The sequence below is a fragment of the Xyrauchen texanus genome, chromosome 7 (assembly GCF_025860055.1).
Source record: "Xyrauchen texanus isolate HMW12.3.18 chromosome 7, RBS_HiC_50CHRs, whole genome shotgun sequence".
Classification (NCBI taxonomy): domain Eukaryota; kingdom Metazoa; phylum Chordata; class Actinopteri; order Cypriniformes; family Catostomidae; genus Xyrauchen; species Xyrauchen texanus.
In genome coordinates this window covers 39,479,717-39,493,483 of record NC_068282.1, presented here as the reverse complement: position 1 = coordinate 39,493,483, position 13,767 = coordinate 39,479,717, and the positions used below count along the sequence as shown (strand labels likewise).

At 40.3% G+C, this 13,767-nt stretch overlaps 1 protein-coding gene across 9 annotated transcripts in view; it reads left to right on the top strand.

Annotated features, from left to right (window-relative positions):
- The window catches only part of LOC127646161 (bromodomain adjacent to zinc finger domain protein 2B-like), a 118,580-nt gene that overhangs the window by 82,381 nt on the left and 22,432 nt on the right, over window positions 1–13,767 (top strand). For 2 of the 9 annotated variants that reach the window (XM_052129627.1, XM_052129628.1), the window contains exons 9-23: window positions 964–1,558; window positions 2,360–2,647; window positions 4,758–4,818; window positions 6,107–6,215; window positions 6,460–6,561; window positions 7,147–7,363; window positions 8,152–8,244; window positions 8,331–8,392; window positions 8,615–8,680; window positions 9,560–9,625; window positions 10,379–10,423; window positions 10,750–10,782; window positions 12,430–12,495; window positions 12,764–12,904; window positions 13,297–13,548. In XM_052129627.1, coding sequence (XP_051985587.1) covers window positions 964–1,558; window positions 2,360–2,647; window positions 4,758–4,818; window positions 6,107–6,215; window positions 6,460–6,561; window positions 7,147–7,363; window positions 8,152–8,244; window positions 8,331–8,392; window positions 8,615–8,680; window positions 9,560–9,625; window positions 10,379–10,423; window positions 10,750–10,782; window positions 12,430–12,495; window positions 12,764–12,904; window positions 13,297–13,548 — 2,196 coding nt within the window. The remainder of the gene's footprint in view (window positions 1–963; window positions 1,559–2,359; window positions 2,648–4,757; window positions 4,819–6,106; window positions 6,216–6,459; window positions 6,562–7,146; window positions 7,364–8,151; window positions 8,245–8,330; window positions 8,393–8,614; window positions 8,681–9,559; window positions 9,626–10,378; window positions 10,424–10,749; window positions 10,783–12,429; window positions 12,496–12,763; window positions 12,905–13,296; window positions 13,549–13,767) is intronic. The other 7 variants (XM_052129629.1, XM_052129634.1, XM_052129633.1 and 4 more) reach the window with 7 other exon arrangements.

Sequence of the window (13,767 nt, the reverse complement as noted above, 5' to 3'; positions counted from 1 at the left end):
AACCCTACACATGACCCCAGCCTCTGTTTTGGTAAATGTAAATGCTGCGAGTTTCACAGACAACATGTGTATATGTACAATAAGTACAAAGTATCAAATGCTTACTTTTTTAATGTAATTACATAGTAGTTAAGGACACCTAATATACAGTGGAACTGAATAAATTGTTGACCCAAAATGTAGCATTGTTTTGGAGAAGATATCAGAATCAGAAAGTATGCTTGCTTACACAGATGTACTTTTACATGAAGGGGCTAAATTTGCCCCTGGATTTGATTTTCAGGTTATTTTCTAGTCTCGTCTGGTTATGTCAAATACTTCAATTAATCCATTTATTAATCCAAATTCTCAATATTAATAATTTATTACTTCTTACCCTCAATATCAACTCATATTTACCATAATGCGATAATATGTAACTAAGTAAAATATTATGTAATAAAAGAATATTAAGAACTATATGTAAAAGAATATAAAAGAAAATGTCTTTTCTTTTTTGGCACTTTCGGTGGCATTTTTGCCCTGAGCCATTATTTTCTGACACCTCACACACAGAATTTGGCTTCAGTGACAGAAGCTACCAGTACACACATGACAGTAAGAGACAGAATAATGAAATAAACTAATAATATTATATTAAATATGCATAGAAATACACAATAAGACATAGGACATTAACTAATTTACAGATGATTACAGACAGTTAGGCACAGGTAGAATAAAGTACAAATATTAATTTAATTTACATATTGCACATATTATTACATTGCACAGTGGAAATATTGCACCATAGTGAGACCCTTGTATTGCATTTTAACTGTTCAGGTGGGAGATGGCTTGTGGGACAAAAAGAAAGTGATAACTACATATAAAAATGTTATTATAACCTTCAAAAACAATGTGAGGATATTGACATATTTTACTTAATTTCTGTCCTCTCGTTCTTTGTTTATCCTTCTGTAGTCTTTCCTGTCAAAGGACCAGACATTTGCACTCCAGTTAAAGAAACGGCAGGACCCTTTTAAGATAAACAAGAGGACGGGGCTGATTACATCCTCTTCTTCGTCTTCATCCTCTTCCTCAGTGCGCCCACCTAAGCTGAGCTCTGAAACGTCAGGTCGGACCAAACCCCCTGTGTCGCAGGGCACTGCCTCCTCAAGCCTACCTTTCCCTCACGGCCTGCTGGGTTTGGGCCAGCCCAATGGCATCATCCAAAGCACCCAGGATGCACCCTTGGCCCTCACCACCAAACCTCGCACTGACCTGCCTGTCAACCTCAGCACAGGAGGCCGTAAGAACCCAACCTCTGCATCACCAACTCCCAACTGCCCCCATGAGCCACAAAAGAGCAAGACGCCCAAGGTGTTAGATGCTTGGAAGGGTCTGTCCCAGAATCACCTAGTGCAGTCGCTGGTAGACCTGTTCCAACACAGCGGAGCTGAGCCAGAGCTGCCCAGCAGTAAAGAGTCTGATGACTCTGCTGATGATGAAGATGATGATGATGACATTGAGGATGAAGAGGATGATGACGAAGAGGATTCAGATGACAGTCTCTCAGGTGAGATGCACTCTCTTCTAGTACAGTGAGAGAGACACAAATGTAGAAGAAAGATTTTGAAATTGCTGAACTTCTGTCGTCATTTACTCACCCTCATTTTGTGCCAAACCCTTATGACTTTTTATTTCTTACATGGAACACAAATAGAGATGTTAAGCTGAATGGTGACTGAGGCTAACATTCTGCCTAACATTTCTTTTTGTGTTCCATGAAAGAAAGAAAGGCTTGGATCAACTTAAGAGTGAGTAAATGATGACAAAATGTTGCTTCAAGACATCCTTGTAATCAAGAATGCATGGCTGGGGAAAAAGTAATATTCACCAATAAAATCAGTCTTTTCAGCAGGCCAATATATCACATTACTAGGAAATACATCACAAACATCTTATCATAAGCAAATTCCATCTCTGCTTGTCTTTAAATCGATAGTTCACCAAAAAATCAAACTTCTGTCATTTACTCACCTTATGTTGTACCAAACCCTTTATTTTTTACATGGAACACAAAATTAGATGTTTGGCAGAATGTTAGCTGCATTGTATGATATTCTCAGTTAACATTCACTTTTATTGCATATTTTCTTCATACAATAAAATAGAGAGGCTTTTGTGTTCTTCAGAAGAAAGTCATACAGGTTTTGGAATGACATAAGAGTGAGTAAATTATGACAGAATTTTCATATTTTGTGTGAACCATCCATTTAAGTTGGTTCATTAATGCAATCAGTGACAAGCACGTTATAATGCTAAATTCCTAAAACATCCTGTCTCATGATCCTTCCTCTCACCTTATCTATTTCAGAGTCAGACAGTAATTCTGACAGCGAGATGAATGGCTCTGAGGGTGGTAAAAAGCGCAAGGGTGGAGTCATGGACATGGACACAGATGGAGAGAAGACCTCTCATAAACTCAGCAAGGGGTTTCACCATCTCAACTCTTCCACCAATCACAGCCTGTCTGACTGTCTGCCACTCAACCTCCAAGTCGTTAAGCCCTCCAGTGCGGCCACACCCACCATTGTGAGCAGCTCCAGTGCCTTGACCTATCACAGCTCTCCCTCCTCATCATACTCTGTTGGCACATCTCCAGGTATCCAAAAGCAAAATCAAACAGCACTAAATTCACTTCATGACCACACTGGATAAGCTCGATACCTTCCTTTCAGGCTCTGTCAATTACTACGTTTACATGGACACCAGAAAGCGACTTATTGTGAGAATGCGGCTGATCGTGAGAGAGTGCACTGTATAAAGCGGCTTACTCTTTACTCCTGTAGGCATGCAGCTCAGTCAGTAAGCAACATTTGCCACAGCAACATAATTTTCTCATGACGCTTGTGTAAATAACAAACATGGCATCCGAGGAAGACTTCGCTATTTTATTTTCTGTTGCTTCACTTTATTCCCAGGTATTCCAGAGCTGTTGCTGTGTTTGTTTTCTTAAAATTTTTTATTGCGACCTGCAGTGGAGTTGCACTGCATTAGTGGGGTTTCCCTCTAATGTAAAACTCTGGGATTCCCCCATTGTATCAGTGCATATACACGATCATGAGGGACAGTCAGTATTTTACATGGGTGTGTATAAATGGGTAGCTTATAGTGTATGTGCTTTTCCCACTGTACTCGCAAAAATGTTGAATTCTTTACACTGTGTATGAAGTTTGTTATTCGTTCTGTTCTCTTCAAAAAGAATGGCGCTTATGCATTTACATGGCCACATAAGCCGCGTTCTGTGGGAGAAAGCCATGTGTGTTAAATCGTTTTCTCTCAATACCTTTAACGGAGTAAGGAAATGGCTTTCTTGTTTACATGATGTTTCAGAATGCAGCTTTCTGCTAAAACCCTGGAATAAACCGTTTTCTTAAGTGTAGGTAAATGTGGTTAATGTCAAAAGTATGTATGGGATTGGATGTGTGTGTTTATGTGCCGGCTGTCAAACTCAGATGACTGAGTGTCTATTTTTAGAAAGATAAAGGTGGCAGCTGGTATCATTCAGCTCTCTTTGTGCATGTCTGTTTGGGTGTATGTCCTTGGACCTAATAGTTCTATCTGAGCTCGGCAGCTTCTGTGTCCTGTATTTCAGGAAAAAACAAAACAGAATTAATATTAAACCTTTTCCATTATTTGTGTTTTCCTCTTGTGTTTGGTGTATATATAGGGTCAGGTTTAGGGTTAGATAAATGTAGCCAGTAACAAGAGCTCTCTGTGTTGTGGCGGGGTTAACCCTGGAAGCATGTTTGGCTTAACCTGTAAGCTGAGGCGTATCTAGTCACTACCTCTGTTTGGCTGACTTCATAATTTTTTTTAGTTCTGAAGCTAACAGAGACATTTGTTAAACAAAGCACTCACAAATCCAGCAAACATGGCACAGAAGTGCATCTGCTCTTGGACGCCGTTCAGCATTCCTCACCGCTATTGAATGAAACACTTTTTCTAGTGAAGCTGAAGTGTGTCCGTTGAAAAGCATGAGGGGTCTGTAATAAACTGAGGAGAATTACTGTGGTTATTTGCATTTTGAGGTGTATTTGAGCTGCTTAGAGCTTCAGTCAAAGCCTGTTTTGTTTTCAAAACACTTCTCTAAAGGAGAGTTATGAGAGATTATTGTTGTGCGTAATTATGTTTTATGAGTCTGTTCGTTTCTTCTTGTGTGGTTAGATGGTGTAATGAGGGTTTTTGTTAGTGGTGCTTGCTAAGGAAAGTATCACTGTTACTATTGCTCATACTTAAGTACCCTCTTATCCTAAGTAACTTCAGTTACTTCAGCAACTCATCCTGCACGTTTTATGCTACGGATATGAATGATACCTGAAATCATGCATATTTATTGAGGTATGCTATTACTTTTCTACTAAGCAACCTGACCAGTTTATAGTTCTTTCCTGGTGGTTGATAAAATGGGTGAATAAAATCCCATAGACGTACAGTACATTGATGGAGTGGTCAGTATTAAGCGACCAGAATAAAAAGACTTGGGCCAGTAAGCAACCACCTAACAACACCCTAGCATCTTGTTGGCTAGTTTTGCATGGACCAACACCACTAATTTTCTTAACAAATCTTGTTGTATTTGAGGTTGTCTGTTCAGTACGGGGGATTGTAATTTTCATGAATAGACTGAACTGTTTGTTTGAATTTTTTTGTGTTCAGTAATCCTCCAAGTGTGTTGTAATATATTTTGTCTGGCTGTTGTTTTGTCTCAGGCTCTGCGAAGAGAAAGAGAGTGATGAATGAAGATGATTTACGGATTCCGCTGGAAATGGGGTATGTTTAAATATGACACAAGCTGGTGGCAGCATGACTCAACACCTGTTAACTCGATTCAGTGCTTCTAAAGCAACACATCACACTCTCATAAACCTCACATTAAAACAGCAGATGTTAAAGGAATATTCCGGGTTCAATACAAATTAACAGCATTTGTGGCATATTGCTTATCGCAAAAATTAATTTTGACTTCTCCTTTTCTTTAAAAAAACAAAAAATGTCAGATATATCACCCTGTAGCGCCACACTGGTTGCCCACTGAAGCTAAGCTGGGTTGGGACTGGTCAGTACTTGGATGGGAGATCTCGTGGGGGAAAACTAAGGTTGCTGCTGAAAGAGGTGTTAGTGAGGCCTGCAGGGGGTGCTCACCATGCGGTCAGTGTGGGTTTTACAGTAAAGTGAAGGGAACACTATACTGTAAAAAGGCACCGCCTTTCAGATGAGACATTAAACCGAGGTCCTGACTCTCTGGGGTCATTAAAAATCCCACATCTCATAAAGAGTGTCCTGGCCAAATTCCCCCCCCCCCATGACCCTTATTGATAAACACTCCACTCTGTCCTCTCTGAGCATCCACGTACTGGATGCGTGAAAAAATTTAGTCATCAGAAGAGTGCGCGAGCACTAGACGCGAACAGCCCGATTTTTCTAACCGTATGGCTTTGAACATGCAAAACGTGCATGCTCTTGGAGTTATTTGCACTAATTAATGGGTCCACAAGATGGCAACACTCACATTTGAGCCGTTGCTGTCACAAAGAAGCACTACGAAGAATATGTAATCGCTAAACATCAGGAGATGAAGGTAAATAAAAAAAACATCAGATGTACAAGAGTGCGTGTGTGAGGAGGTCTGGAGATACCTGCATTTGTATACCTCGAAGTCCGGTGTCTAATAGCAGTCGCAGTGCGCATGCGCCAACCACCTGTGTATGTGCGCACAGTTATATGATGTATACTTTGACAGGCTTGTGTCCGACTGTACGCAGACACTGAGCATTTGCGGCAAAATGGACCTAGGGCTTAACTTTGTAGTGAACCTGGAATATATCTTTAAAATGCTCTCCTTAGATTCAAAATTCCACTATACCATTACGAATAGGGGTGTAAAAATGCATCAATGCAACATACATTTCAATACATCAATCACACCAAAGTACAAAGTACTTCGAAGCATACCATGGTACTGCTATAGTACCGATGTCACTGTCACTGTCAAAAGATAAAACTTAATTCAATATTATAATATTGTATTTATGTTCTCTTATGTATGTCATTATTGTAGTTGGCAACGAGAGACCAGGATCAAAACAGCGGGCGGTCGCATACAGGGTGACGTTGCTTATTACACCCCATGCGGCAAGCGACTACGACAGTACCCGGATGTTGTGAAGGTAACCTTTGCCCATTGTCCCCACTGCCAACTCACTTAGACCCACCCCCATCCTAAAGCTCAGGAATCCTGTCACCCCTCCAATTAAACCCCTTTCCTCACCCAGTGTGCAGTTAGCATTTACCAGTGTAAGATCCAGCGTCACCTTAGTTAGCTGTGCTGCTTCCTTTTTGGTACCAATATAGTGCTAATGGCTCTCTGGATAATCCTGTCTGACGAAATCACTATTATTTTCTCTTCTGTAGTATCTGTCCAGATACGGAATAAGTGACATCACACGTGATAATTTTAGCTTCAGTGCAAAAATAAGGGTTGGTGACTTCTATGAAGCCAGAGAAGGACCCCAGGTGAATGTTTTTCATCTCCTCTATTTTATGTATATTTTTTGGTTCTTTATGTTCTTTTTTTCTTTCTGTCTCTCTTGCGCTGGTATTCTTCCACTCTCTCATATCTCTCTTTCATCTTGCATAGGGCAGGGATTGTGATTGAACCCAGATAGCCTGAATTTCCCTTTTTAAACTGTAGGGAGCCGGTGCAATAATCAGCGCTCATTGTTTCCACAGGGTGTTACTATATGTTTTGTCTGTCATGTGTGTCGAAAGAGATTCTTTAGATTAAAAACGCAGATAGTTTCAGATTTCTCTGTTTTGTAAATATTTATTAATTTATCTCTATTGTTTGTTTGTAAATGTATCTAATTTCATGCTTTTAATTCTTTGAAATAATTTTCTAATGAACCTCTACAACAAAAATGTGAAAATATTAAACTTTTATAATTAAATTTTTTAGTGATTGTTACACATGAACATTAATGATGTAGCAACACTCAAGTGACTGGATACCGTTTCATATATTCTAAAATAGGACATTTTCAGTGTTTCCACTGTCATTTTTATGAGTCTGACCTGTCTCTATCTCCTGCCTCCCCATAGGGCCTGCAGTGGACTTTGCTGAAAGAGGAGGAGGTCATCCCCCGTATCCTGGCCATGGAGGGTCGACGAGGTCGTCCCCCCAACACAGAGCGGCAGCCGAGGGGAGGCAGTGTGGTTTCAGGAAGCCGGCGCCGTAAGGGCCGTCCCCCGAATCTAGGCGAGAATGAATTCCCAACGCCTTCTGAGGCCAAACTACTGCGCAAGTTAGAGGCTCAGGGTAAAGTGCTTTTATTGTGCTCATATAACTCCTTTTTTACTAATAACGCTGGAGTCATTGGCTGGATCGATTTTCCTACAGATTTATGTTTTTGCAGCAGGAGCGCCCTCCCATACTTGGTTAATTGAAAAAAAGATACATCAAACTTACAATTGTGGTAATATGTTTGAAAGATTTAATTTATATTCAATATTTTTTTTTTATTATTTGTTTTAAAATACCATTTATATAAAAAACAAAAACTTGCCAAAATGTGAAATCCCTTGTTGATGAGAGAGTTCAACAGACAATGGCCAGACTAGTTGGAACTGGCAAAGCCTACGGTAACTCAGATAACCGCTCTGTACAATTGTGGTGAGAAGAATAGTATCTCAGAATGCTATTTTGGATGAGCTATTCCTTTAACAAGTCTTTGTCAACAACCAGTAATTTTTTGTGAAAGAAAGTTTTATAGATTCATTGGGTTTATTTAGTGAAGGATTCAGTGAGTATATAACCTGCACGTTTTTGAATTATTTTGAGCGATTTATTAAAAATGATAATTTGTTCACAAATCGATTTACATTAGTCACACTGTACATTTGGTTTTGCATGCAAGCAGCAAAGACTATTGTCTTCGCATTATTTTACAATACTCAGTCTTTTTATCTCATCAAATCTCTTCGATTCAGACTGTATTCCCGGGTAAATTATACATTATTGGATCATAGTGCTGTTGATTCAGTACAGATGCTACAGTGGTGCAGGTCACACTGGGCTACATATTGATGGAGATGTTTGTCTTTCAGAAATCGCCCGACAGGCTGCCCAGATGAAGCTCATGAGGAAACTAGAGAAACAGGCACTTGCGCGGGCGGCCAAAGAGGCCCGCAAACAGCAAGGTACCACACACATTCACACTTAGCTCTTAATCACTCACATAGATGTTCAAAAACATTGCTGAAACTTCTTTTTCTCTCTCGTACAGCCATCATGGCTGCAGAGGAGAGGCGAAAACAAAAGGAACGGATGAAGATTATCAAACACCAGGTGGGTCACTCATACAACCTTTACGCTCTGAATAACACATCTTGCATTGTGGGAAAACTTAAGTATTCGGTCTATCTAAGGGTCATGTCACATCAGATTATAAGCGTTTATTCATAACAGAGGGTGATTGGGCTTCTACGGCTACAGCTCAACTGCTAGTGGACTTTTTTAAATGCACAGCAGCACTTTCAATTAACAGACTTCCTCCTCCTCTTCTACCAGGAAAAGATAAAGCGTATTCAGCAAATCCGTATGGAGAAGGAACTCCGCGCACAGCAGATTCTTGAGGTACGGAGTGACTGCAGAAAAAATAAAGCTTAACATTCTTAAAATACATGCCACCCCACTTCGGTTTAACATGGAGCCCGGACCACAGCAGAATCACTCACCAGCATTTTGGGGCTGTGAATTCTGCATAATTGGTGGACAGTTTTTGAATATTAAATTTGCTGCCTCCTGCATTTCAAACAGAGGTAAATTAGACATAAAAGATTTTTTTTTCCGTAAGACAATGGCAGTTCTTGCATAAGTAGTAGGAGGAAGACACTGTTTACTTTACTCACCCAATTATAGAGGCTTCAAAAGTGTTTTAGCTGGGCAAAATCAAATTGGAGCTGACATGCTTGGCAAGCCATTCTGAACAGGATTTCTTGTTGTTTGTAATTACGTATTTAAATTTTCAACTAATTCGCCTTTGCTTTCTTTTTATATTACCGGTGTCAGAACCAGAGAGGAATATTGAATAATTTTGAAGATCCCACAGTTGATTTTGACACAAGCTCTAGTAAAACAAGTTTTCAATCACTGACGCAGTGATCTGTCACTAGAGTAACCTCAAAAATGCCAAATTGGTTCCTGGACCTTAACGGCAAGGTAATGGGTTCGATTCCCAGGCAACATAATACTGCGCATGCACTGTGAGGATAAAAGCATCCGCCACATGCATAAATGAAAGAATTGTGAACAGCAAGACTTGAGACAGAAGGGCTTTTCTGTGTGTGTTTGTGAATGTTTGGATGCAAGCTCCAGCTTTTCCTCTCACAGACGCATCAATCAACGTTTTAGAATAAGTAATAAATAAAACAGATGCTGGTTTAGCGTGTTTAATTTAGGTTTATACCCAGCACGGCAGCACTGATCTGACCCAGACCTGTTTTGCATTGGCAGGCAAAGCGGAAAAAGAGAGAGGAGGCTGCCAATGCCAAAATGTTGGAGGCGGAAAAGCGAATAAAGGTCAGTTTTTGAGTGAGAAGAGACACTACACCTACTCAACGCGCTACGACTCATCACCGTGAAACCCCACGCCCCCTTCACCTCAGAACTTCTCTCTCACCTACCTGGCTAACCATTCACATTCCTCAGCCACAAATAAGGAGCAGAGCCTCTGTTTGACTGATGTTTGCCTGCCTGTGGGGGAAATTAGTTTGACATCTTGATTTTTTTTTTTTGCTGTTTGAGTCTGTGGTTTAGTATTAAAGATGCACCGAGCATCTTTTCATGTCTTGTGTACATGGGGCCCTCACTGGAATACAGAACCTGATATAAGTGGGCTCCCCTATTGAGTAAAGTTTAAAGACCCCATGAAATCAAAATTGGAGTTTTGTGGCTATTAGTACATGTCTGTTATCTTCCAGGCAAAGTTGCCTCATGCAGATTTATGCGTAAAAGTTTCAGTGTTTCACTTCCGGGACAATGAAACAAAAAAATGTATGATTAATTTTATTCACAGTGGCTTATATGGTTGTCTAGATGGTAAACCTCATTCACCGAAAGTCTTGAGAAACTCTTCACATTTGTATTCACCAACCTCTTTCATTGGGTCTTCAAATACATAAAGATTTATGTTGTATTAAACTTTTGCATTCATAAGCTGCATGGTTAGGACTGAAGGCCCAGACGTGTCTGGGATTGGTGGTTTCTTCTTAGATGGTGTCATAATGAGTGTTTTGGTGCAACACATTGGTTTTTTATGTTTTGTGTTTGTAGGAGAAGGAGATGAGACGTCAACAGGCTGTTATTCTCAAGCACCAGGTAGGTGTCAGTCACCACTCTCATAAATAATAGGTCTTATAATGACCATTTATACAGTAATAGTGAATTTTGGTACAAAACATAGGGAGGGAGTGAAAGAGGGAGGGATAGTGCATTATGGGATCAGTCTATTCACAAATGTAAAGTGGTGAGTTTCATGTGGTTCTTAACTATCTCTTGTTTCTCTCTGGGTAATTATTCATGCTTTTGGGAGTGGGGTCTGTCTCTTTGGGCTTACGGGCTAGTTTTATTTATTTATTTTTCATTTTAAATGACGCTGTGATTTTTTTTCTGTCTCATAATTCTTTGCCAACTCTCTCTCTCAGGAGATGGAGAGGCATAGACTAGATATGGTATGGGTATGTTTCATCTTCTGTACATCTAACACTCGCATTGTGAATCCTGGTTGTGATATGATGTCATAGCAGCACTTGTTTAAATGTAGCACTGGCTGCTGTCAAAACTACATTTTCCTTCTGCATGGCTTTTTAAGCAACAAAAAAGCGAACAAAAGAAAAAAACTGCATCGCCTACATCTGCTATGTGTGTCAATGAGAGAGAACTGGCTTTGATGCAGCAGGCCTGTGCCTTGTTTGTGTGTGATTTATTTATGCGTGAGTGTGTGTGTCTGTTGAGTAAACAGTCTCATTTGTGGAAAATGCCACACACCCTCATTCCATATGTGCAGTCAACCCAATATTGTGAATTATCATTATTGCTGTGAAAATGTGAGTGTTAGTGTGTCTGTTGTTGTGGCAAAGTTCTTGTCCAGATGTTGCATTTGCACTGTGCTGATTGTTCTGCCTGTGAGGCCATCAGTACAGGTCAAAGGTCGTAGTACAAGACCAATGAGAGAAGCAGAGGAAACTCAAGCTTCTCTCTGTCATACATTTCATGCCATCTGTGGGTCAGAAATGAAGATATCTCACTGATTGGCCTTGCCCTTAAAGTCAACATGAAACAGCATCCGCAAACCTCTTTGCTTCAGTAATGTGATATTTTTGAGTAAAAAACAGGATATTCAATATCAAACCTGAATACGAGTTTGCTGAAACAGTGCCTAAATAGGATAAATGTCTATTGGATAAAGGAATACCCCCCACACCCCATGTCGTTCCAATCACATATGACTTTCTTATGCAGAACACAAAAAGGAGAACTTTGTCCATCTTTTTAATATAATTACAGTGGATCATGCCTCACTTAAAAGATTTAAAAGGATACCAAAGTATCACAGAATTAGTCCATGTGACTTGTCTATGCGTCTTATTCCAAGTCTTCTGAATGCTGATGATAGTTTTTGGTGAGAACCAGCCCAACATTTAAGCCATTTTTCAGTGATTTTTCAGACATGAGGGTGAGGAAATTAAGACAGAAATTTTACATTTATCCAATAGCTCTTCTGGCCAAGGATACATCAGCTGAAATTAAAAGTTATATCAGATGCAGAGTAAGTTATTACAATTTGATGAAAGATAACAAAGACAAACTTTTTTTATAATAAAATGCACTGATGAAACACGCATCTTTAATGTTTAGTAAATAAGTAAATAGGGTGAATTTTTATTTCACGTTGACTTAAAAATTTTAATAAAAGTGGCGGGACAATGTAAGGAAGGGGAGGCTGAGATTGAGGAAAATCTCTTGTATTTTCCCTTGTTTGGCTCATTATTGTGAGCACTTGTAACAGTAGCTGCACTAATCTAACTCAAGACACAGCTTACCTTCTCTGACCTGCCCATTACATCTGTGGCTTTTCTTTTTCGCGCTCTTGTTTCCGTCCGATCAGCTATAACACATTTATGTGGCTGCTTCATCTTGGCCATAGCAATGTGTCTGTTCAACACTCACGCTCTCTCTCTGTCTCTCTCTTTCTGTGCAACATGCTAAACCATGCTGATCAGTTTAATCGTCTGTCTCTGGCCTTTATATTTGCTTTATTTTCTCTGTGTGGTTATCTGCTCTGCTCTCCTCCACTGAACGATGGAATCCTTCTGTCTTTTCAGGAGAGGGAGAGGAGGAGACAGCACATTATGCTTATGAAAGCTGTGGAGGCTCGCAAAAAAGCTGAGGTGTGCAAAACAAAATAAATAAGTGAACACTGTCCTTCACCACTCCACTCTCTTCTCTGCACCTAAAGGCTTCCTCACATGTCATGTCTACCTGCTCTGCTGCGCTCCCTGAATGTGTTTCAGCAAATAATTTTGATGTACTTCAATAAAGTACCCTCAACATTACATAATCTGGAAAAATACCCTAATGTCAGACATGCCTAATGTGCTTGTTGAATTAATATTGCGGTGTCCAGCTGGTTAGTAAAGCTTCTCTTTCGTCCCGCAGGAGCGCGAACGCCTCAGGCAAGAGAAACGTGATGAGAAACGACTCAACAAGGAGCGTAAAATGGAGCTCCGGAGGTTGGAGTTGGAGATGATCCGTGAGATGAAGAAACCCAATGAGGACATGTGTTTGACAGATCACAAGGTAATGGGAATGGATTTCAGAGCAAACGAGAAGGAAGTTCTACATTGCTTAAATAGCAACTTAAATAGTCATTCAAAAACCTTTGATATAAAAGCCTGTCTTGAGAATCTTCTGTAGAACTTCATTTAAAGATTATGTGTTTGAGTGTCATTTATCAATAAATGACCCATTAACAGAAATGGTCATCCAATCAAAACTTTCATGAGTATGATGCCATAAACAGAACCTTACAAAAGCACTTTGGTGTGAATTCACTTGAGACAGAATGCTGCCACACAGTGGTTATAAGAAAGACAGCGCACTCATGAAAGTTGTGATTTTGATTTTAATGAACTGTTTGTCTCTCTCGCTCTCGCTCTCTCGCTCTCGCTCTCTCTCTCTCTCTTTCAAAGCCTCTTCCAGAGATCCCTCGTATCCCTGGTCTGGTGCTGCCTGGCAATGTGTTTGCAGACTGCCTTATGGTGGTGCAGTTCCTGCGGAGCTTTGGGAAGGTTCTGGGCATGGAGCCCTCCGAGATGCCAACTCTCGGTATACTGCAGGAGGGATTGCTCAACCTGGGAAACAGCATGGGGCAAGTGCAGGACCTGTTGGTTCGGCTACTCTCGTCTGCTGTGTCTGACCCAGGGTTGCCTCCAGGACACAGGGTGAGAGGGAGATGCCCACTTACACAAATACACAAACTCTCAAAGATTGGTCTCACCTCTGTTGATCTATTTCTGTCCCATCTGGGATGCTGTAGCCTAATGATTAAACATCGAAGCTAAACCAAAAGGTTGTAGCTACAAAACCCATAAAAGTACAATCAGATAACTTTTACCATCATGCCCTCGGGCAAAGCATGTAACCCCATGGTGCCTCAGGGG